This window comes from Acartia tonsa, chromosome 12, assembly GCF_053477335.1.
Source record: "Acartia tonsa isolate MP-2025a chromosome 12, ASM5347733v1, whole genome shotgun sequence".
Lineage (NCBI taxonomy): Eukaryota > Metazoa > Arthropoda > Copepoda > Calanoida > Acartiidae > Acartia > Acartia tonsa.
The window spans coordinates 39,572,581-39,595,171 of record NC_137271.1 but is presented as its reverse complement, the minus strand read 5'-3'; the positions used below and the strand labels follow the sequence as shown (position 1 = coordinate 39,595,171).

The 22,591-nt window shown below is 32.1% G+C and overlaps 1 protein-coding gene across 2 annotated transcripts; it reads left to right on the top strand.

Moving 5' to 3' along the window:
- Positions 1-7,133: 7,133 nt before the first annotated feature.
- On the top strand, positions 7,134-11,870 carry LOC145333408 (uromodulin-like). Of its 2 annotated transcripts, XM_080178525.1 has the most exons (6): positions 7,134-7,293; positions 7,751-7,840; positions 9,014-9,050; positions 9,666-9,728; positions 10,844-10,911; positions 11,509-11,870. In XM_080178525.1, the coding sequence occupies exons 1-6, from the start codon at positions 7,169-7,171 to the stop codon at positions 11,600-11,602; spliced, it is 477 nt and encodes a 158-aa protein (XP_080034651.1). In that variant the 5' UTR covers positions 7,134-7,168; the 3' UTR covers positions 11,603-11,870. The 2 variants fall into 2 exon arrangements, with proteins under 2 accessions (XP_080034651.1, XP_080034652.1); XM_080178526.1 differs by lacking the exon at positions 9,666-9,728 and having other exon boundaries at positions 7,162-7,293; positions 11,509-11,857.
- The last annotated feature ends 10,721 nt before the right edge of the window (positions 11,871-22,591 follow it).

Here is a 22,591-nt window from a genome sequence, read left to right as displayed (position 1 = left end):
CTTATTTTTGAAGCTAGAAGAACAATTTTTTCAAAATATAAATTTCAGCGGCAGCAGCTGTACTTGGCAGCTGCCAGCCGCCGCAGTCGGCGGTCGGCGGGAAAACGACGGCAAATCTTTATAAAATTTTAATACGTTAGTAGGAAAAGCTTAAGTTTAAAATTTGAAGTAAAAAATTGCGGCCACAGAAGCCTTTTAAAGATTTCTGGAGACCTGGAGGATCAGGACCTGCAGGATCATACCTGGAACCTAAAAGTGACTTGAACACCTGTATTTCATATAAGGATGTACTAATAGAGGATACTTTAGTATTTTGGTAAGATAAAATGCTTTGTTTTAGTCAAAAAAAATATTTTTTGCTCTTTATCTGGATGACCCTGCCAGGTTTGCTGGCATCCTGTGCCCGCCAGGATGGAGATATTCAAAAAATTCCAACTCTCTGTTAAGTGTCATACTCATACTTAAAAAGTCACGCAGTTTTGGCTCTTTATCTTTCACACACAGAAAATGAGATAGAAAAAACCGGAGGGGGGGGGGGGCGTTCAATGCCTCCCCCCCCCCCCCTCCAACCGTTAAGGGTTAATTATCTAATATTTTTCAATTTATTGTTGATTTCTAATAAATTTAATAAGGGAAAAAATATTGTTCTTACTCTTAGAATCCATAATGACTCTGTACGTCCGAAAGTCCATAACAGTTAGCTCTTTTAGTTAATTTAGACATGTTAAAATTGTATTATCGATTTCAAAATTAGCATGGCGTTTCCTACAAGTTACAACAATACGATTTAGGAAGCGTGACGGCTACGTAATTGTTACGAGAAAGTCCATACGTCAATTTAAAATATGCTTATTTATAACATTTTTACATCAAATTTCTATATTATATAAATATCCCAAACGTAATTTGTAATAATGATTCATAGGACAACAAGCTACAATATTATAATCAAGTCATCTCTATTATAAAAATTTTAAGTAATATGTTATTCGATTTTGTTAATTAATAAGAAAACAAGAATACGGTTGTGGGGAATATGGTGGGTCCACGCATGAGGTGCATGATCAAATATCTCATGATTTATCGTTCTTAATTACTGACTACTTTTATACAGTGGGAGGCGTAGTGAAACAAATTAGTTGGGGGGGAAAAGACCAATTCAACGGTGTGCGGTCATTTCCGCATATTATCACATAAGCATATTGTTTTATCAATACACAAAAGCAAATTAAATTAGAAGTTGTATACAGTAGTGAGTGTAATGGATCTAAAGGGATAAGACAATGGCTGATAAATTAATATACATCCCCGATGATGATACTTAGAATAACCCCTTATGTAGATTAAAATTTGTGGTTAAAAAGTGTGAACACTCAACCTATTGATGCAACCAATTAAAATTGACTCAATCCCCAAAATTGTTAAGCTAATAAATAAGAAAACGTTATTTAAAACTTTGGGGACTATTGTCATTGCCCACTCTTTCTCTGCTGTACAAAGTTTATACTGTGTTAACAAGGACAAAAGGGATGAAAAGTAGAAAATGTTTTTTTTCATGAAATAAAAGAAATATATTTTTTTCATTAAATAAAAAAAATATATTTTTATCATGTATATCAAAATATTGTAGATCCTAAATAAATTTAGCTGAGTAATTTACCACATCGTATTTTAGACATCTTTCCATGGATAATAAGTGAAAACAAGGTTCCAAATGCCTGAGCTAACATAACTGGTGCTAATATTATGATATTTACTTACTACTCATTTAAAATTTCTGTAATATTAATAGTAATAGAGTAGCCCCGCTACTATAAATTATTTTGTTTTATACCAACTAAGAACTAACGGCAAATTTTCAGATATTTAAATTAATTTTTTTTTAAAAGAATTAATTAATGATTATTAAAATCTCAAAAGCTTTTTTTCTAAGTTTGTTTCAAAAATTAATTTAAATACTATGAAGAAAAAAAATACTTTGTCGATGTACTTAATAGCTTAATGTACTTTTCTTCAATTTATACATGGAAACGTTTTATGGGGGCGTTGTTCAAAAAGTGGTTTAAACACCACCAATAATTAAAATTTAAACAAACATAAAAATCTGTATATTAATGTATTTTATATACATAGATATATTTATATCTTTTATTACAAGCGACTTTAGATAAAGTATCAATTAATTCACATGCGTCGCATGTGTTTAAATGTATTCGCATCAATGTAAATTATGTTTGCAGGGATAAATGGATCTTGAAATTGCTGGCGAATTTTATCTATAATTTAGATGTCTGTCAACCCTTAACGGTCGGGGGGTGGGGGCGTTTTTTTTTCTATCCTGTTTTTTCTCTCTCATTTTCCATTTTTTCCATCCTGTTTTTTCTATCTCATTTTCTGTGTGTGAAAGATAAAGAGCCCAAACTGCTTGACTTTTTAAGTATGGGTATGACACATAACTGAGAGTTGGAATTTTTTGAATATCTCCATCCTGGAGGGCACAGGATGCCAGCAAACCTGGCAGGGTCATCCAGGTAAAGAGCGAAAATATTTTTTTTGACTAAAGCATTTTATCATGCCAAAATACTAAAAAATCCTCTAGTAGTACATCCTTATATAAAATACAGGTGTTCAAGTCACTTTCAGGTTCCAGGTATGATCCTGCAGGTCCTGATCCTCCAGGTCTCCAGAAATCTTTAAAAGGCTCCTGTGGCCGCAATTTTTGACCTAGAGACTTCAAATTTTAAACTTAATCTTGTCTTACATGTCTACATTACATATTAAAATTTCATGAAGATCTGCCGCCGTTTTCCCGCCGACCGCCGACTGCGGCGGCTTGCAGCTGCCAAGTACAGCTGCGGCCGCAGAAATTTAGATTTTGATATTTCTAATGTAAAATTTACATAAAGATAAACATTTTCTGGAAAAAAAATTTTCTTCTAGCTTCAAAAATAAGAAAATTACAGCCATTTGAAATTTTTAAGTAAAAAAAGACCTAAAAACAAAGGTTGTTAAATAAAAGGGTGAAGGAAGCGAAAATTGACTTAGACTTATAAAAGGTCGGAAATTCATTATCAAACAGGGGACTTGCACAAAAAAATTTAGCCCTCTAGCTCTGACAGGAACTGAGATAATAAGGGGGCGTTGAACGCCCACCCCCCCCCCCCCCCCCCCCGACCGATTACGGTGCGGCAAGGGGCCCGACTGTAAAGGGTTAATGTAACTTTTTTACTACATTTGTTTTTAATTTTTTCTATTTTTTAGGTTTTTTTTCTTATAGGATTTCAAACAGAGTGATAGATTAACAGGGAGAAAAAACAAAGTGAGTTGCAGTGTAGATTTGCTTTTAAAAATTAGTTTATTTGCCAACATTTTCCTGCCATTCAACTTTCTCCTCACCCTCAAATGGTTAAAGATTCAAAAATAAAACAAATATATTCTTTTCTCTTTACTCTGGTTGAGAAAACTATTGGAAAATTAATCAGTATTATTCTGTTAGTGAGTAAATTCATATCAGTTTTTTAAAAGCAAAGCTTTTAAATAATTAAAGTCTGTCTGTCTGTATGTAAGTTTATTATTCTGGCAGAGTTAGCTCTTCTGGTTAAATAAAACAGGTTAGAATTGTCCTATTAATTTCAAACTTTGTATAATGATTCCTATAATAATTAGGTATGGTTTTTGAATTGTAGCAACTTTATAATTGTTACTAGAAAGTACATCTAAAACATGATGATTTTTTATTTATTCAGCTAATTTTTGGGATTCTGATTCCTATTACAACAAGGTACATTGTTATAAGCAAATCATCTCTATAAATAAGTTGAAAATGTCCTTAAAAATTCTCCTGTATTAAAGAAGATTGCAACAAATTTACTTTACTTCAAATTTTTTTTAGACCTATGTTTAGTATTCTTCTTATTAAGTTCTGATACGCTACAAGTGTTTATGTTCGTTTGTCCTACATTTCAGAGGTTTTCTTATATGGATGTTGCCAAATGAGGAAGTCTGTAATAAGATATGCGCCAAAGGGCAATAATAGGTAAATTTTGTTAATTTTATTATAATTCATGTATAATCATATCCATATTCCATAAAAAAAAATTTAAGGTGGGAGTTTGTACACTTACAGATTTTATCCTGGGACTTTCCCTCTAGGGGCTAGTGGAGCAAAACAGCTCTAGACCAGCCAATTTTGTATGTAGTCTATTACTGTAATCATAAACATATAAAAAACTTAATTGGCGTCGCAACCGCCGTTAACGCCGAAAATGGCGGTTTCCGTTATTTGCCGTTTTTCGGCGATGGTCAGAAAAATATTTTTTTGTTATGTAAACTAAGAGTTCGTCCTAAAATTTGGTTATCATAGCTTTAGAATTGGCCGCTCTACAGCTGTTTTAATATTTAGCGGCTGGCAAAAAAAATGAAATAAGGGGGGAGGGGGGAAGTACACTTATAGGAAATGAAATTTAATAGCAAATTTTGCCCTGGCTTGTTTTTCTAGTTATCAACCTAATTCTTTTTGTAAGCTCTCTTACATGACTGGATCTACCCATAAAACTTTAAAAATTTAATTTTGTGACTTTCCCTCTAGGGGCTAGTGTGGCAAAAGAACCCCCCAAACACTAAAAATTTAGGTTCTGAGCTTATTTTTAGAGATATTGAGATGATTTTTTTTTTCCAGAAAACTTTTTTAACATAACCAAACTAAGTAAACATTACAGATTTCATTTTGAGACTTTCCCTGTAGGGGCTAGTGGAGCAAAAGACTCCCAAACAGTAGAAATTTTAGTTCTAAGCTTATTTTTAAAGATATTGAGATGATTTTTTTTTCAGAAAACTTTTTTAACATAACCAAACTAAGTAATAATTACAGATTTCATTTTAGAACATTCCTTCTAGGGGCTAGTGGAGCAAAAGACCCCAAAACACTGAAATTTAGGTTCTGAGCTTACTTTTAAAGATATTGAGATGATTTTTTTTGTAGTAAACCTTTTAACATAACCGTACTAAGTAATCATTATAGATTTCATTTTGGGACTTTCCCTCTAGAGGCTATTGGAGCAAAAGACCCCCCAAACACTAACATTTTAAATCTGAGCTTATTTTTAAAGATATTGAGATGATTTTTTTTCCAGAAAACTTTCTTAACATAACCAATTAAGTAATCATTACAGATTTCATTTTGAGACTTTCCTTCTAGGGGCTAGTGGAGCATAAGACCCCCAAACACTGAAAAATTAAGTTCTGAGCTTATTTTTAGAAATATTGAGATGATTTTTTTTCCAGAAAACTTTCTTAACATAACCGTACTAAGTAATCAATACAGAATTCATATTGGGAATTTCCTTTTAGGAGCTAGTTGAGCAAAAGACCCCACAAACATTAAAAATTTAGGCCCTGAGCTTAGTTTTAGAGATATTGAGATGTCTGTCCATCTGTCTGTCAGTCTGTCCATCAGTCCATCAGTCTGTCAGTCAATAATACTTTTGGGAAAATGTGATTTTCTAAGCTGCCATTTAAGATAGAAGGCTAAAATTCTTTGTCAACATTTAATTTGTTGAAAAACTGCTTAATACAGGATAATGTTTATGGACATACTTACATTTTTAGGACTTGATTATAGAGTTGCTTCCCTTATAACATTATAGTTTGTTGTCCCAGGAATTAATACACCAAAAATCAGATCAATTGGATGATTAGATCACAAAAAATTTGTTGTTAAAAAAGTAAAAAAATCAACATGTTTAAAATGGACGTACGGACATTTTGGTAATGGTTATAGAGTTGCTACGCTTTCTAAATCGTACCTAACTATTAAAGGAATCACCATTCAAAATTTGAAATCGATAGGACAATTCTAACATGCCTAAATTAACGAAAAAAGCTATCCGTTACGGACGGACGGACGGACCGACCCTAATTATAGAAAAGCTTCGCTTTTAAAAAGAATATTTAGCAATCCTCATAAGAAAATAACAGGATGTTTGTTTAATAGGGGGGAACTTCAACGCCCCCCCCCCCCAAACCTATTAAGGTCCAGAAAGGGTACCGACCGTTTAGGGTTAAACATAGAGTAAATTCGCTACTAAAACTTAAACTCTAAAGTCATCCTAGATGTAACACAAATGTTATTTAGTTTCCTGCGAAGTTGTCTCCGATACAACCGCTAATTTTTAAAATCAAATTAATGTTTTTGATATACAAAATAATAATCCTTTAATAATTTTTAGTGCATTTAAATATAGAATGTAAATATTCTAAATAGAAAAAAATAATTTCTATCTAGGCGTTGCAAAGTTTTAAGTTCGCCAAATTTGAGATATGCCAGAAAGCCGGACCCACCTTTTTCCCCACAACCAAGAATACATGTATAAGTAGCAAAGCATAAAAAATCATTTCTGGACAAACCGACAGTGAGCTAAAGAGCAAATGTTTAGTGGTCATAAAATAAGAGATAATGTGAGAATATCAGGAAACCTAAAAAATATATTTTTAGGTCTCTTATAGCTTTCTACTCTTTTGTATTTTCGTCGCTATTGGCTAATATTTAAAGACGCAATTGAAAGTCGGCAAGGAGGGTACATACATTTATTTATCCCCTTCCTCCTCTATTGTTTAACTTTAACCTTTGGACCAAGTACATTGTATGCTGGTTGCTCTTTAGTGAGGGGTATCTTAACCCAAAAAATCTGCGGTATATTCTAAATTGCAGCTAAGAAAATCACATTTCCTCCATAGCGTTACGGACTGACCGACAAAGTGAATGATACAGCAGCTTTTCTACTGAATATTCAACAAACAATAATCTACCTTACAACAAAAGTAAATTACCACTTTTATAACATTACCTTCATGGAATAACGTCAAGCATGTTGCGAATATCTGGGCAATACATGAATCGATATATTATTATTTGAATTTTGCACCATATTTTGATGAACTCTGATAACGGTATACTCGTACGATAACTATACCCCATCCCCTCCCTTTCTAATAGATGAACGAACTAACCAATTAAAGAAGTCCATATTAGCAAGCTAAATTGACGACAAATTGTACCCTCTCAATATATCCACGTATACCGTATATCCATTAAATTATATGATTTCTTTATCTTATATTTTGACAACAAAAAAGATATGAAAAATATATCCTTATTAGTTTGTTTACAATGTTTGGAATCATAAGAATTATTATATTGTTTGTTAATGTGATAAATTTGGGTCAAGGAAAAAATTTGGAAGATTTATGGCCTGCACATTGCAATGAGTATAAGGTATTAGATGAGCAAAACAGGTTATAGTTATTTTTTCCATTGTATTATAACAGCTTTCTGCGGATATCAAAATTAAAAATTTTAAGATTAAAACCAGTTTGGTTAAATGTTTTAAAGCTTCAGATTGTTCAAACAGTTTAGCTGGTTTATGGATTGATACCATACTGGCCCATGCATATTAGTGTCAGGTGGCTAGAGCTGCTACAAAATCTGGTGAATCTAAAAGGATAAAACAATGGCCAATAATTTGATGTACATCCCCAATAATGATACACAAAATTACCACTTCTTTAAATTACAATTAGTGGTTGAAACGTTTGGACACTATTTTTAATGAACCAACTAATCAAAATTGAAAGGAGTCCCCAAAGTTGTTAACCCAACGAAAATAAGAAAACGTTCATAAAATATTTTGGGACTAGTGTAATAAACAGCCCAACATCCCTTACTAATTTTCAGCTGTTTTTGTTTGTTTAGAAGTATTACATCTCCCTACCCTGACAGTTTTTACTGTGACTCCTCCTCTGGTGAACAGACAGGAGCATGGCAGGGACCTGGGTATTACAGGTAATACAGAGGTACACCGATAAATCTCCTACACGGACAACCTCGTAATTGGAAAAAGCTCCTAAAGGGACATCTCATAAGTAAAAAGTTCTAAATTTTATTCACATGATATCACATTTATTAAGTGTTAGGTTCGAGTTGATTTTTGTAATGCAAGGTTGTACAAAGTTATTCAAAAAATAAAATTCCATTTTAAATTAGGTTCGTGTGTATTATCGCCATATTGGATTTGATTGTTAAAGTGTTTTACAGTTGGTGGATTATGTCCTCAAATTTTAGAAGATTTTTTTTTTAAATTCATGATTTCTAAAAATAAATCCTATATATAGAACGTTTTACTTAAGAGATGTTCCTTTAGAAGGTTTGTCCATTAGGAGTTTTGTCGGTGTACCTAATAGAGATACTCGCTTAATCAGCCAATAGGACAACAGTGAAGGTACATTCTATACATCATTGGTTTAAACATTTTACAGTCTAAATCAGTCAATAGGATAACAGTGAAGGTACATTCTACAATCTCATTGGTTCTAACATTTTACAGTCTTAATCAGCCAATAGGATAACAGTGAAGGTACATTCCACAACCTTATTGGTTCTAACATTTTACAGTCTTAATCAGCCAATAGGACAACAGTGAAGGTACATTCTATACATCATTGGTTCTAACATTTTATAGATTTTGGTATGTAAGGCAATAATTTTTTCATTTTCTGTGGAAAATTTGGTAAAAATTTCTTCTCTCATATAATTTGAAGATTATGTCAAAACATAAAATAAGTTAGTTATGGATAATTGAATTTCTTAATTATATAGTCGAAAATTTTGTGTATAAAATCTTGTATATAACAAAAAATAATTATAAAGGTTTTCGTCTGCTAAAAATCCCTCTTTTTGTTTAAGAAAAAATGCGGTCAGATGGACCATATAGGTAAACTATGTCTATTTAACAGTGTAGCTGTCTATAGTGCCCTAGCATAATGGGGATAGATGTCACTGCTTTTAGCCTATTCTATTGACATCAGAAAATACCCTATACCCCATCTCTTTTCTAGGGAGTTTCTTTTCCCCATCTTTTTTTTCTTTTCCTCTTTCCCTATGACGCCAATAGGTAGGCCAAAAGCGGTGACATCTATCCCCATTTTCATTGGGCACTAAAGGCAGCTACTTTTACAGGTTTATGCATCCTGCGGGAACCACTTTGAATGAAGGGGTAAGAAATTATTGTTTATTATGTTATAATAATGAAAAGAATTTTAGATTGGTTTTTCGTAGGTGGTCATTTAATTTGTTAAATATATTTAATAAGAAAAGCCGGTATTATCCTCTTAGAAATTTTTTTTTCAATTTTGAAAATTTGAGTCCACCCCCCCCCCCCCCCGACAGCTAACTATGAACTCTGGCCGCAGCGCTCGGCTCTCTAGCCTGCTCTCTAGCTTTTGGGGTGTTGGAAGAATAATAAGATGTAGATTTTTTTAAAGCAAAGCTTTTTCTATAATTAGGCAATTAGAATAGGTCCGTCCGTCCGTTGAGACATGTTAATACTAATTCCTATGACATCAAAGTAATAAGCGAAGGAACTCTATAATCAATTCCTAAAAATGTAAGTATGCCCTTTTCTATTATCCTGTATTTAACCAGTTTTTCAACAAATATAATTACAAAATAACATAAATTCCAGTCTTGTTTTGGCTTATTGTTGCTAACAAAACTGGTTTTGACCTTATAATTTTTCATTTTAGTATCCGCGGAAAGCTGTCTACAATACTATCGATCTATAACTACTCTTTTTAAGTATGGATTGCTTGAAAATAATTCATTTGCATAGGTATTGAATCCTTTTGCTTGTACTACCTATGCAGCTGGATATTTAGATGGTAAACATCCCCAGGTTAATATTCTAAATATTGATGTCTATCCGTCTGAAGCATAAGATCTCATTATCCAATTTTTCAATTTTTAATTTTTTTTATACATTTTTTTATGTATTTTTATAATTTATAATTTTTAAATTTTTTTTCTCCTTATTTAGTTTCTTTTGTTTTTTAACCTATTTTTTAAATTCAAGATTGGGAAGCCTATCTTTCCCTGTAGGGGCGAAGCCTCAAAAAAGGCTAGAACCAAAGAAATTTTTAAAAACATTGACAAATTTAAAAATTAAAGAAAATATGAAATAATATTAAATGAAATAAAAATTTATAAAAGTTTAAAAAATTCTATAAGATTCTAAAAAATTCTAAAAAAAATATTTAAAAATCTCATTGAACCTGTTAGGCAAAAGGCTCTGGAGGCTAGGGGCGAAGCTGCTAGTTCTATTACATACTGTAGTAAGCTTTTTTTGTTTGCAGCGAAAAATCTCGCTAACCGCTAAACTGATATGATTCTCCTTTATAGTGAAGATTATTATGGGTTCAAAAGGGTTAGAGGCTATTTTATTTTTATAATCAAGTAAGGGTATGGTTTTAGGCTATTTTTTGTCCTTTAATAGCTTTCGAAAATAGAGCTCCTAGATGCTAGGGGCGCAGACGCTAGTTCTAGCAAGCTAATAATCAAGGAGGGTTCCCAGAATTGGGATATTTGTGATGTTTAAAAATCTGTCCCTCCACCCATATAATTTTTTACCCAAAGACATAAAAGTTTTTTAACAGTTCAGAAGTGTTTATCCTTATGTAAAGTTCAGAATATATATCTGTTGTGTGACTGTCTGTCTATAACAAAGGATCTTGATAACTGCTAAACCAATATTATTATCCTTTACAATGTTGCTTCTCACAGTTCCCAAAATTATTTTTGGGGAGGGGGTAATACCATCTGACCAAGAAAAATCTTTAATCCCCCCAAAAATATGTTTTTCAATTATTTTAAAAAATCTAAAATTGAAAATTGTGGGGAGTTCGAATCACCACCTCAAGTGCCCCTAGAGGCCTCTTAGGGATAGCCGCAAGTGATAAAGAATTTGATGTCATGTCCTTATAATGTCCCAAGGATATGATACCTGTCTTTTAGACTGTTGGAGTTGAGGTTGCAGGAGAGGTTTGTTTCAATGCCATGGTTTCACTTAGCTGTAATTACAGGTAAAGACATTACATTCAATATTTATAATTATTCACAGTTATAAAAGAAAAAAAGGAACGATCGGGTTCTCCTTAACAGGGTAGCTTTTCATGGGTCCCGGGAAGGTTTATAACTATTTTCTTGGGGGGGTGGGACACCCCAAACCCCCCAAAAAATGAAAAATCCCCTCCCCCCAAAAAAAATTTAAAAAAAATTTTTTTATCTAAAGTTAAGAATTGGGGGTGGGGGCACTTTATTCAATAAAGTAGTATAATAAGTGTGTAATGAGTAACAGCTGTACTTTTATATTGGTACTAGCGGCTACGCCCCCTGGAGGCCTCTAGTGGCACTTTAAAGTTTTATTGTTCAAGTCTCTACGATACCTATTTTTTTTTGCGATCAAGTCTCTACGATACCTTTTTATGTTGCGTAGAAGTCTCCAGGCGAATTTTTTTTCGATTTATTTGTGATTTCTCTTGGGAGGGTTGTGGTACCCTCCCCCAAACAATAAAATATTGGCAGGAAACCCGGACATCTTTTCAATCTTACTCAGAAATTATGTTTAGACCACGAACTACATTCTAAACATTCTACATTTTATTAAAATCTTTACTAAGGGCAAACATCACCATGACTGATTGTGGAGGTTACTATATCTACTATCTGCCTGATGCACCAAACTGTGACCTCAGATATTGTGCCGCACCCTGAAGAAACATATATAACTTGTTTTCAAGTATGGCTGCAAAAGCGATTAATATACGTTTGAATTAGAATATTTAAAGACAATTTTCCACGAAAAATGAAATAAATCATACAATGTCTTATGCCCCTTGGGTTAACAAAACTGGAATTAATCTTATGATTTTCCATTTTACAATCGGCGGTACGCTGTCTATAATATGATGCGATATATTGCTATTTCTGTCAAATTATCATTTTTTGAAATAATAAAACATGGCCAGATTTTTTTAGTTTATATTTTCATTGTCTTTTTTATTAGCAAAACTACTCTATAATTCCCTTAGTTTGTCCGTCAGTAAGTTCGTATGGTATAGGTAAAACATGATTTTCTCAGCTGCTATTTAAAATAGACACTGAAATTTTTAGTGAAGATTCCTATGACATTTGCGCATATAGTATATTCATTGGTATGTCCGTCTGTCTTCTGGTTGTGCTTTAAATACAAAAATGTTACGTGATTGTCTTTGAGTTGCTATTCAACTCACTTCATCTTTTTTTCCATTCCATGAATTTTTAGTGCTTCATTACTTATGGATGTTGTTGTCCTTGTTCATTAGTCTAAAGCAAAGCCCATAGAGGCTAGGGGCGAAGCTGCTAGTAAATAACACTGAGATTTTAATTTGAGAGATTTGACATTGGACAATAAATTTTTAAATGTCCAGTCCATGCATAAGGAAAAAGGATAAGAGGATGAATGCTCACCCCCTTTACATGGTAAAATACTACTTCCCCATCCCTAAATTTTTAAAGAAAATTTAGCAGACAAAAATCAAAAGCCGCCCAGGGCTTTTTGTATGTCAATCATAAATAATAATGTGAATAAAAAGAAAAGCAATATTTAGCAAACAGCCGTGGGCGGTCAGAATCAGCTGAATGTTTATTATGAAAAAAATTTCCCCCTTTTTAGAAATGAAAAGGATTCATCTTTCATGCACAAGTTTTTTTAAATAAAAATAAATTCTTTGTAATTTTTAATTAAAACATTAAAATGACAATATTTAAAAGTAAAAATAAAATAAAAATTTATAGATGTTGTTATTTTAGTATTTTTTATATTTAATAACAAAATTTTTTTTTATTTTTAATTTAAATATTATATTGTAATTATTCAAACTTTACATATTAATTTTGTAATCCTCCCATTTGAAAAGTGGTGGTATAGCAATAAAATTTAGCGCGGCAACAGCGCTAATTAGGCCCCTGGGCCCACTGCCTATTTTCGTCTTCTAGTTACTTCGATTCCTCTCTTTTATTTTTTTCTCTATGAGTCCATGTCTATCGATGATTCACAAAATTGTCCACTCTGAAAATCTTCAAAGCAAACAATCAAGATCTACAAAAATCAAAAGCAGTTTTTTAGCCAACAATGAATGAACGTAGTTGTTTCAGAGATAATCTTTTTTTTTTTTTTTTTGGGGGGGGGAGATAGGTATGTGACAAGAAACCTTTAAGAAAAAAATGTATACATATGGACCAAAGAATTCAGCAAGTAGTAAATTGGACGTCACCGAAACTGTCCCAATTTTGTATAACTTTTGCGGAACAAGTTCCAATTACGTCATATTTTTCTTTCCCGAAAAAGAGAAGGGGAAAGAAAAAAAGGGAAGGGGGGAAGAAAAAAGAGATGGGAGAAAAGGGGGTTTTCCCCATCTCTTTTGAAGAGATTTTCTTCCCCCCCTCCCTTTTTCGGGAAAGAAAAATATGACGTAATTGGAACTTGTTCCGCAAAAGTTATACAAAATTGGGACAGTTTCGGTGACGTCAGTAAATTGGATATCCTTTAGATGAATCAGACAATAAGTAAGTAATCTATTGATCTTACACCAGATTATCATGTACCCCATTTACCCCACCTACTGGATGAAGTAAATGACCAATAAATGATGTTCATTTAGCAATCGACAATTTTTCTTGTCATAACTTCCAAGTATATCCTATATCCATTAGTATATACAATTTTTTCTTAATGGATTAGCAAAAAAGACGACCTATACAACTCGACAATGTTAGAATTAGTAAAATACATTATGAAAGGCTTAATAAGAAAGTTTTATATGAATATTAAAGATAAAAACATACCAAAACGGATAATAAATTATGTTTTTGGGGGAGAAATTTGTTGTTGTTTATCGTAAGCTAAATTTAACAAAATAAATTGATAATCAAAATGGCATGCACATAAAATCACGCAACCTATAAACTTTTACATCTAAAAAGGGGTTTGTCATAGCCTCTAGTAGCCGTGCATTGAGAGGGTTATTAGTAAACTCCAAATGAAAAATCTGAAACCTTAATATGGCTAGTAGGGAAATTCCCTGAAAATTAAAGCTTTTTTGGTCCAGCAAATATCAGAGTCTAAATCTTTAATGGCAGACGGACAAACATTGTTTTAATTTACACTATAGACTAGCGGCTGAACCACTAGATTAATTTCAATCAAAAAGTTTGCAAAATGCTGTATTGATATTAGCTAGTTAACGCTCCAAAAACAGAGCAAATTTAAACAGAAACCACATGTAAAACAATTAAGATTTAATTGTATAAAGAATACTTTATTTATAATAGTTTTTTTTTTCTACTAGATGTAGATTACATGTAGGTTGAGGTAATTGTTTATATAAAGTATATTCTGTGCTTAAGTCAACATAAAGATGTTAAAAGAGAACTGGATAGGGAATGTCTTTCTGAAAAAAGTGAGAGAAAAAATATTTGCTAAGTACCCTTTTTTAAAGATTTGAAGGGAATGGGAAGTTTTTTATAAGCTTAACCCCTGCTATATCTACGTTTCCTAACCTTGTAGAACTATCAAGTGGGTGGGGTTTTTAGTGCGACTATGCACTTTGAGGGAAAGCGCCGTCTGTCTTTATTTTGTGTTAATTTTATAGAAAACTGGTCCCCATCCAAAGAATAGAGTGGGTACTATTATTTCAGGGCTCTCTGTTTCAAGTATAGGACAAATTCCCATTAGTAAAAATTCAATTTTTTTCTTCCATTTTCTCATTTTTTGCAATTTTTTACTTTCTTTCTATCTGTTATCTCTTTTTTCTATTATCATATAGAGAAATAAATATCATAAATGTTTTATCGACTAGGAACTTAAGCTCCTTGGAGCCAACAAAACTAAAATTGATTTCATTTTCTACGCTTGATAATCTTTTATTCTGCCTGTTTACCTGTGATTCCAAATTTTTATTTAGAGTTTACTTTAATATTTTAGCTTTTATAAAAAGTTATCGACCCCTTTTGCAATAAATTTAGGCAATTTTAGAGTGCCTATAAGAAAGGGGATAAATTAAAAAAATGTTGGCCAAAAAAATTCCAAATGACGTCATATTAGAATAAATCACTATTCTAATATGATGTCACTTGGGATAATTAAGGATTTTTTTTTTAATGAAGTGGGACAAAGTGACTCAAATATCAGTCATGTGACGTCATAAAATGAGGGAGATGAGAGGAGAAGTGGGAAAGAAAACCCCTAAAAAAGAGATGCATAATCCCTCATTCTTAAGACGTTACATTGCTGATTTTTGAGTCACTTTATCCCACTACTTTTTAATTTATCCCCCATTTTTATAGGCACTATAAAGAGCTTCAATATATTCTAACATAGCTGGACAAAGTGTCTCAAAAAATCAGTCTTGTGACGTCATAAAAATGAGGGATTATCTATCTCTTTTTTAGGGGTTTTGTTTCCCATTTCTTCTCTCAACTCACTCATTTTTATGACGTCATATGGCTGATTTTTTAGACACTTTGTCCAGCTATATTCTAACAATTTGCCACTGGGCTTTGTCCTACAAATTGTATTTCCAACACAAAACAGATCTCATTTTGTTTCAAATTGTTTAACAATGTTTATCTTTTCTTTGCCCTTAAATATCAACTTTTCTGCCTGGGATATCAGGGACCTTAAGGGATAAGACAATAGCCAAAAAGATTGATGTACATCCCCAATGATGATACACAAAAGAGTACTTCTTCTTAAATTATAATTGGTTGTTAAAACGTGTGGGCATTTAACTTAATGAACCAATCAATAAATATTCAATAAAAGCCTCCAATGTAGTTGAGCCAAATAATAAGAAACCTTATTATAAAACTTTGGGTACTAGCATAATAAAAAGACCAATGTCCCCTTCCTTCGTGCCTGGGATATACTTTACAACAATATTACAATAATTGGATTTAATAAATAAGGATGTGTTGTTCCCATTTTGATAATAGTTATTTTCAGTATAAGTTTTGATGTCTAGGTCTTTAGCTTCTTTAACAAAAGTTGTTTTAATTTAATTATTTTTCATTTCATTATCCATGGAAGACTGTCTATTATATGTTGCGTTCAATAACTATTATCGCATCGTCGTAGATAGATTTCCACTGATAATAAAAATAATAATTTTAAGATTCGGGGATAACAAACTTATATAAATATCCTTATTTTAATTTTATTATTCGTAGAAAATTGTCTGAAATACGATATGATACACGATTTTTCATTTTGGCTTAGAACCGGTTCTAGTCCAGCGGATGTTAACTAGTTTTGAAGCCATACTGGAATAGTTATTTCTTGCATCGTATTATAAACAGCTTTCCGCGGATGTAGAAAGTACAATTATAAGATTAAAGCCAGTTCTTTTAGCCCCGAGGTGCCGAAGGCACGGACTAAAAAAACTGGTTTTAATCTTATGATTGTACATTTTTATATTTGTAGAAAGCTGGATATAATACGATGCTAGACATGGTTTTCTCGTATGGATGAGAACCGGTTCCTATCCACCGGATTCGATTAAATACGAGAAATCAAATTATAACATTTGAAGTTATATGATTTTAAAATCTATAAAAGAAATTAATTTTATGTTTCATCCTTAATTATTAGATGAAAAGATGAGTTAACCTAAACAATAGTTCTATAAAATGTTTATAAGATAACTAAATTACTTTAATAGTTCTATATGTTAAAATAAATAGTTTATAATAACAAAACAAAACTAATTTTGTTTACAAAAAAATGTATTTTCTCGTTTCGCAATTATTCAGCTGTAGCCAGGCTAAAATTAAATGTGTCCTTTGTTTTTAAAAGCTAATCTTTTCTGTTATTAGAGTAAGTCCGTCTGTCCGTCCATCCGTCCATAACGCTATGGGGAAAGTGGAAATTTCTGCTATTGCAGATATACAGCTAAAATTTTTAGTAACAATTCTCCATATCAAAGGGCCATGCATAAAAAGACATTAAAAATATTTTTGTTTTATGTTTAAGAAAGGTTACACGATTTCTATGAATTATTGCATATTTATCAACTGAACCCTCAAATTTGTAATACACAGATGTGCTTAAAATGGATTGCCTTTTTCTTCAATAATTTCCAAATGTGTACAGCAGATAACCAAGTTATTGCAAACGCTATTTTCAGCTACTCCGGTCAAAAGGAAAAGCGATATAATGTATAAACGATTTATAATTATACATTCAAAATTGAAATTTTTCAAATTTTGATTTTTATGGGAAGTTTTTTAGCTAGTAGCAAATTTTAAGATGGGACGCGGAAGCTAAGTACACTTTCGGAAACTAGAATTCAGTACATCATAATACATTTTGTGTTTTTGTATTTCCATTAAATTTTAGTGCTTCGCTTCTTATGGTTGTTGTCATCCTTTTTTTTTTATCAATTTAGATATAATTTTTAGTTTAACCCTTTCATAACTTTATTAAGTCCTCTCGACCGTCCGCACGTCCATAGCACTATAATAAAGTTTGAAAATGTAAGTAGTTCTATGTTTAGACTTCTAATAATGTTTCTTTATAATTTTCAATGTTCGTCTGTCCTACTGTTTGGTTGTGCTTCGCTTCTTTTGGATGTTGTCATCCTTGATTTTTTTGGTTAAATTTCGTATTGCTTGTTTTAAGTGTTGTACACGATAAGAAATTGTTTTTGCTTCATAATAAAAAGAGAAATAAGTTTTCAACACTACAGTCTTGGATGGATAGATAGATAGATAGATAGATAGATAGATAGATAGATAGATAGATAGATAGATAGATAGATAGATAGATAGATAGATAGATAGATAAATAGATAGATAGATAGATAGATAGATAGATAGATAGATAGATAGATAGATAGATAGATAGATAGATAGATAGATAGATAGATAGATAGATAGATAGATAGATAGATAGATAGATAGATAGATAGATAGATAGATAGATAGATAGATAGATAGATAGATAGATAGATAGATAGATAGATAGATAGATAGATAGATAGATAGATAGATAGATAGATAGATAGATAGATAGATAGATAGATAGATAGATAGATAGATAGATAGATAGATAGATAGATAGATAGATAGATAGATAGATAGATAGATAGATAGATAGATAGATAGATAGATAGATAGATAGATAGATAGATAGATAGATAGATAGATAGATAGATAGATAGATAGATAGATAGATAGATAGATAGATAGATAGATAGATAGATAGATAGATAGATAGATAGATAGATAGATAGATAGATAGATAGATAGATAGATAGATAGATAGATAGATAGATAGATAGATAGATAGATAGATAGATAGATAGATAGATAGATAGATAGATAGATAGATAGATAGATAGATAGATAGATAGATAGATAGATAGATAGATAGATAGATATTATAAAAGAAATAAGACAGATAAAGGTTAAGTTGTCGGCAATTTGTAAAAAGAATTATTTACACTACACAAGAGTGTAGAAATAATGAATATAGAATACGTGGATATATTGACAGGGGAAAATTTGTCGCTTATATGAACCTCATTTATTGGTCAGTTTGTTCATCCAATAGGAGGGGAGAGAAGGTAGTAAAGCGGGTGGACTGGGGGGTATCGTCATTTGAACTCTTTATTAGAGTATATGAAAGTCTGGTGCAACATCCAAGTTATTATTTATCGATTGTATTACTGTAGTCACTTTTGTTTAGATATACAATCTTTTCTCTAAATGTTTGTAGGCGTATTCTAGTTGTTGAAAGCGAAGTTCATGCAAGTAATCTGTACGTTTTTTGTTTTTTATTTTGTGTTTAAACATTTCTTTAAGACCCCTTAAAGGGATCTTAAAGGATAAGACAATGGGTGTTTTAATTGATCTACGTTCCTAATGATTTAAAACAAAACTAACCCTTCTGTAGAATAAAATAAAAAGTTTGGACACGTCAAGTTTGTTATAAAAGTTTGGGTACTAGTATAATTTACAATCCCGAATATAATATCTCAAATTTTTTAGAAACACGTTTTCTCATTCGTTGGTTTAAAAACATTGGTTGGTTCAGACTTTTGTACAATAATTATAATCTACAGAATGGATAATTTTGTGTATCAACAGATCTATAGTATAATTAAATGTATATACTGACAACTACCTCCCTTCCTTTTTTAAAGACCTCTTTTGTCTGCTTTTAAATTATTTTCTGCTACTTGGCTGTGTTAATATAAGCGACACCGTGGGTTGATTTTAAATGACCCAATAGAAAAGTTGCACAAGGCGGTTGCGATGGGGAGATACAGTTATTTAACCCTTTCTCCCTCTAGTGTTTTACTCTAATTGTGTATCATTATTTTATCTAACGCAATTGACTTAGAGGCCTGCGGTTTAAGTATGTTTTTAAGTTGCTTAATCATTTATTTTACAAGAATATTTTAATTTTCCGTATCGCCGACATTATTTATCTATTTACTATTTCCTTTGAATATGGCGCGCAGATAAATAAACTTTTCGGGTATAGTCCCTTTCGTAGCAACGCACCTTAAGGGGCGATTCTTCGAATTTTTCACAGTAGCTTTTCTCCTATTTATAACTCATGCGGGGGGCTCTAACCCTGCGGGGCCAATTGCCTAACCTTGGCGGGCAATTACCTATCCCAATATAACCTAACCTAACTTAGAATAACCTATAAAAAGCCATTTTAAAAATACAACGAATCGCCCCTTAAAGAGGGCGTTGCCACGAAAGGGACTATTCCCAACTTTTCTCTCCAGTATGATTGTCATATTCATTGCTTCGGGCGTTTTTTTCCTTTCTTATTAGTAGCGAAGCTACTCTATAATTTGAAATGTCCGTCTATATGCCTGAAACATTTTGGGGGAAACATGATTTACTCGGCCCCTATTCAAGATAGACAGCTGAAAATTTTAGTGAAGATTCCTTTGGCATATGCCCATCTAATTTATACATTGTTTTGTCCATCTGTTGGTTACTTGGGGTGCTTTGCCACTTATGGATGTTGTCATTCTTGTTCCCTTTCTTATTTCTCTCTTTATTTACATTCTACATCAGGGAGGGAGGGGATATTGAGCTGTTTATTAAACTAATTCCAAAAGTTTTATGATAATGTTTCCTTACTTGTTGGCTTAACATCTTTGGGGACTTTTATTGAATTGTAATCTATAGAAGGGTTAATTTGTGTATCATCATTTGGGATGCACATCAATTTATTGACCATTTTCTTATCCCTTTAGATCCCGGACTTCATTACAAAAATAGACCATCAATTTTTTATTATTTTCTTTTTTTAGAACATTTTAAAATCAAATTTGGAAGATTTAATTTTTAAAAAAAAATTAGGAAGATTTACTTAAGATATGTCGCATTAGGACGTTTGTCGTTTAGGAGGTTTGTCGCATTAGGACGTTTGTCGCAGTAGGATGTTTGTCTGTGTACCTTTTTTTATATATAGAGGTAAATTATTTTTAACGAATTTCGACATTATTGAATTGTAATACTTGTTTATTTTGAAAGCATATGCTTAAATAGAGAAAAGATGTTCATAAAAGTTCACGAAACTGCCCGCAGGGTTTTCCTCAGTTTATTATTCCTCTTTTGTCGGTTTGCTTTTGTTTTATGGGTATTTATTTTATTTTAGCCGCTAAAAATATTAATTTTAACAGAATCAGAACGAATATGTTCATATGTAGTGTAGCATCAATTGGTTATCTTCACATTTATCTTAAATATACTGTATAGGTGATAGAATAGGTTACCCTAAGTGTTGATTTAAAACTGGGTTAAATTTATTTAATAACAACCATAAAAGCTATCAAATGGACATACAGACTTTATGGTAACTATTATAAGGTTGCTAAGCCTTCTAAATTATACCTATGTGTTACAGGAATCATTGACTAAAGTTCAAAATCGATAGGACAATTCTTACACGCTTACATTAACGATAAGAGCTAACTGTTACTATATACGAACTGACCTACAGGCCGGATGCTTTACGTATTGGTGCAAAAAATGGGGACAATTTTTAAATTGATTTGACGGGGCTGTTTATTTACGTCACAAGTGAGGGGAAAGAAAAGGGAAGGAGGAAAGAAACCCCCTAGAAAAGAGATGGGGGGATGACGTCACACGCCAAAACAATTTGAAATTTGTCCCCATTTTTTGCACCAATACGTACAGCATCTACAGGCCGTAGTTGTAGAAAAGCTTTGCCTTTCAAAATAAAACCCCATTAAATTTTATTATTGGAAAATCACGAAACCTTTCACACACAAAAATGTCTCGAATTGATAATTTAATCACGCAACCTTTCAAAGAAAAGTTAGATACTTGATATATGATTCAAACTTATCATTTATTTTCCAATAAAAAAATTACGAAACAGTCTTAAGGCCAGTGAAAGCAATAAAAAGACTTCGTCAAAAGCAGGAATCGTTTATAAACAGAGGGGGGGTTGGGGAGGGGGGGGGGGGGGGGGGTGCAACCATTTAGTTTAATCTACATTTTTTTCATTAGAAAGTGTAAAATTTTTAAAAGGGCCGATTTCTCTTGGGAGGCTGGAGGCAGAGGGGACAATGGGCTGTTTATTTCACTAGTCCCCAATGTTTTATAATAACATTTCCTTATTCGTTGGCTTAACAACTTTAAGGATTTTAGTTATATTTGATTGGTTGGTTTATTAAGTTGAGTGTTCAAACGTTTCAACTACTAATTCTAATCTACAGAAGGGGTAATTTTGTGTATCATCATTAGGAGATGTACATCAATTTATCGGTCATTGTCTTAACTCTTTAGATCCCTTCATTCTGTTACTTAAAATTAAAGATAAATCTTAATCGGCGCTTTTTATACAACTAGCGGCTACGCCCCTAGAAGCCTCTAGGGGCTTTTAAGGTGGGAGAAGGAGAAAAGTCGACCTCCTCCCATTTTCAATTTGAATTTAAAAAAAAAAAAAAATTTCAGGTGGGGCATTTTTATTTGGAGGGTGTAGATACCCTCCCCCAAAATGGTTAAAAACCTTCCCTGGACTTATAAGAAGTTTCGCTGTAAAGGAGAACCATATCGGTTCAGTGGTTAGCGATATCCTTTGCTACATAAAAGCTTATTACTTTATATAATTTTAATAGGATTTTAATACGATGCGATAATCTAATATAGCATAAAATTCATATGCAAGTTCCTGTAATTCTAAATAAACACACAACTATATTTATATCCTTTTATTAAATCAATATCCCAGTAAAATGTATCTAGACCAGATTCTTTGCCTCTGGGGCCGTAGGTCTGGGCTAACAAAACTGGTATTCATTAGTTTTATTGTTCGTGGAAAATTGTCTATAATACGATGAATCATTTTCAGTATGGCTCAAAAACAGGCTTCTACCCAGCTGTAACATACTGGATTATTAGACAGACACACATACATCCAGATACTTTTAAAATAGAATGGTTGAATTTAGATTTAAAGGATATCAAATAAAGATCAAAAGCTACAACCAAACAAGTGGGATGCGAAGGGGGGCTGGAGGGGAGGTCTGGGGAAAAGGAAAAGATCATGTTCTGTTATAGCGAAGCGAAGTTTTTAAAACAAATAGTTATAAGATGACAAAAATATTTTATTCGCCAATACATTGACAAATAATGTTAGTGTATTAATGTAACAATTTTTTTAAAAAA

Excerpts from the sequence above, each read along its gene's own strand:
- LOC145333408 (XM_080178525.1), top strand. The coding sequence starts at position 7,169 with ATGTTTGGAATCATAAGAATTATTATATTGTTTGTTAATGTGATAAAT. Across the intron at positions 7,841-9,013 it reads CAGGGACCTGGGTATTACAG|GTTTATGCATCCTGCGGGAA; the intron begins GTAATACAGAGG and ends CTACTTTTACAG. Across the intron at positions 9,729-10,843 it reads TAGATGGTAAACATCCCCAG|ACTGTTGGAGTTGAGGTTGC; the intron begins GTTAATATTCTA and ends CCTGTCTTTTAG.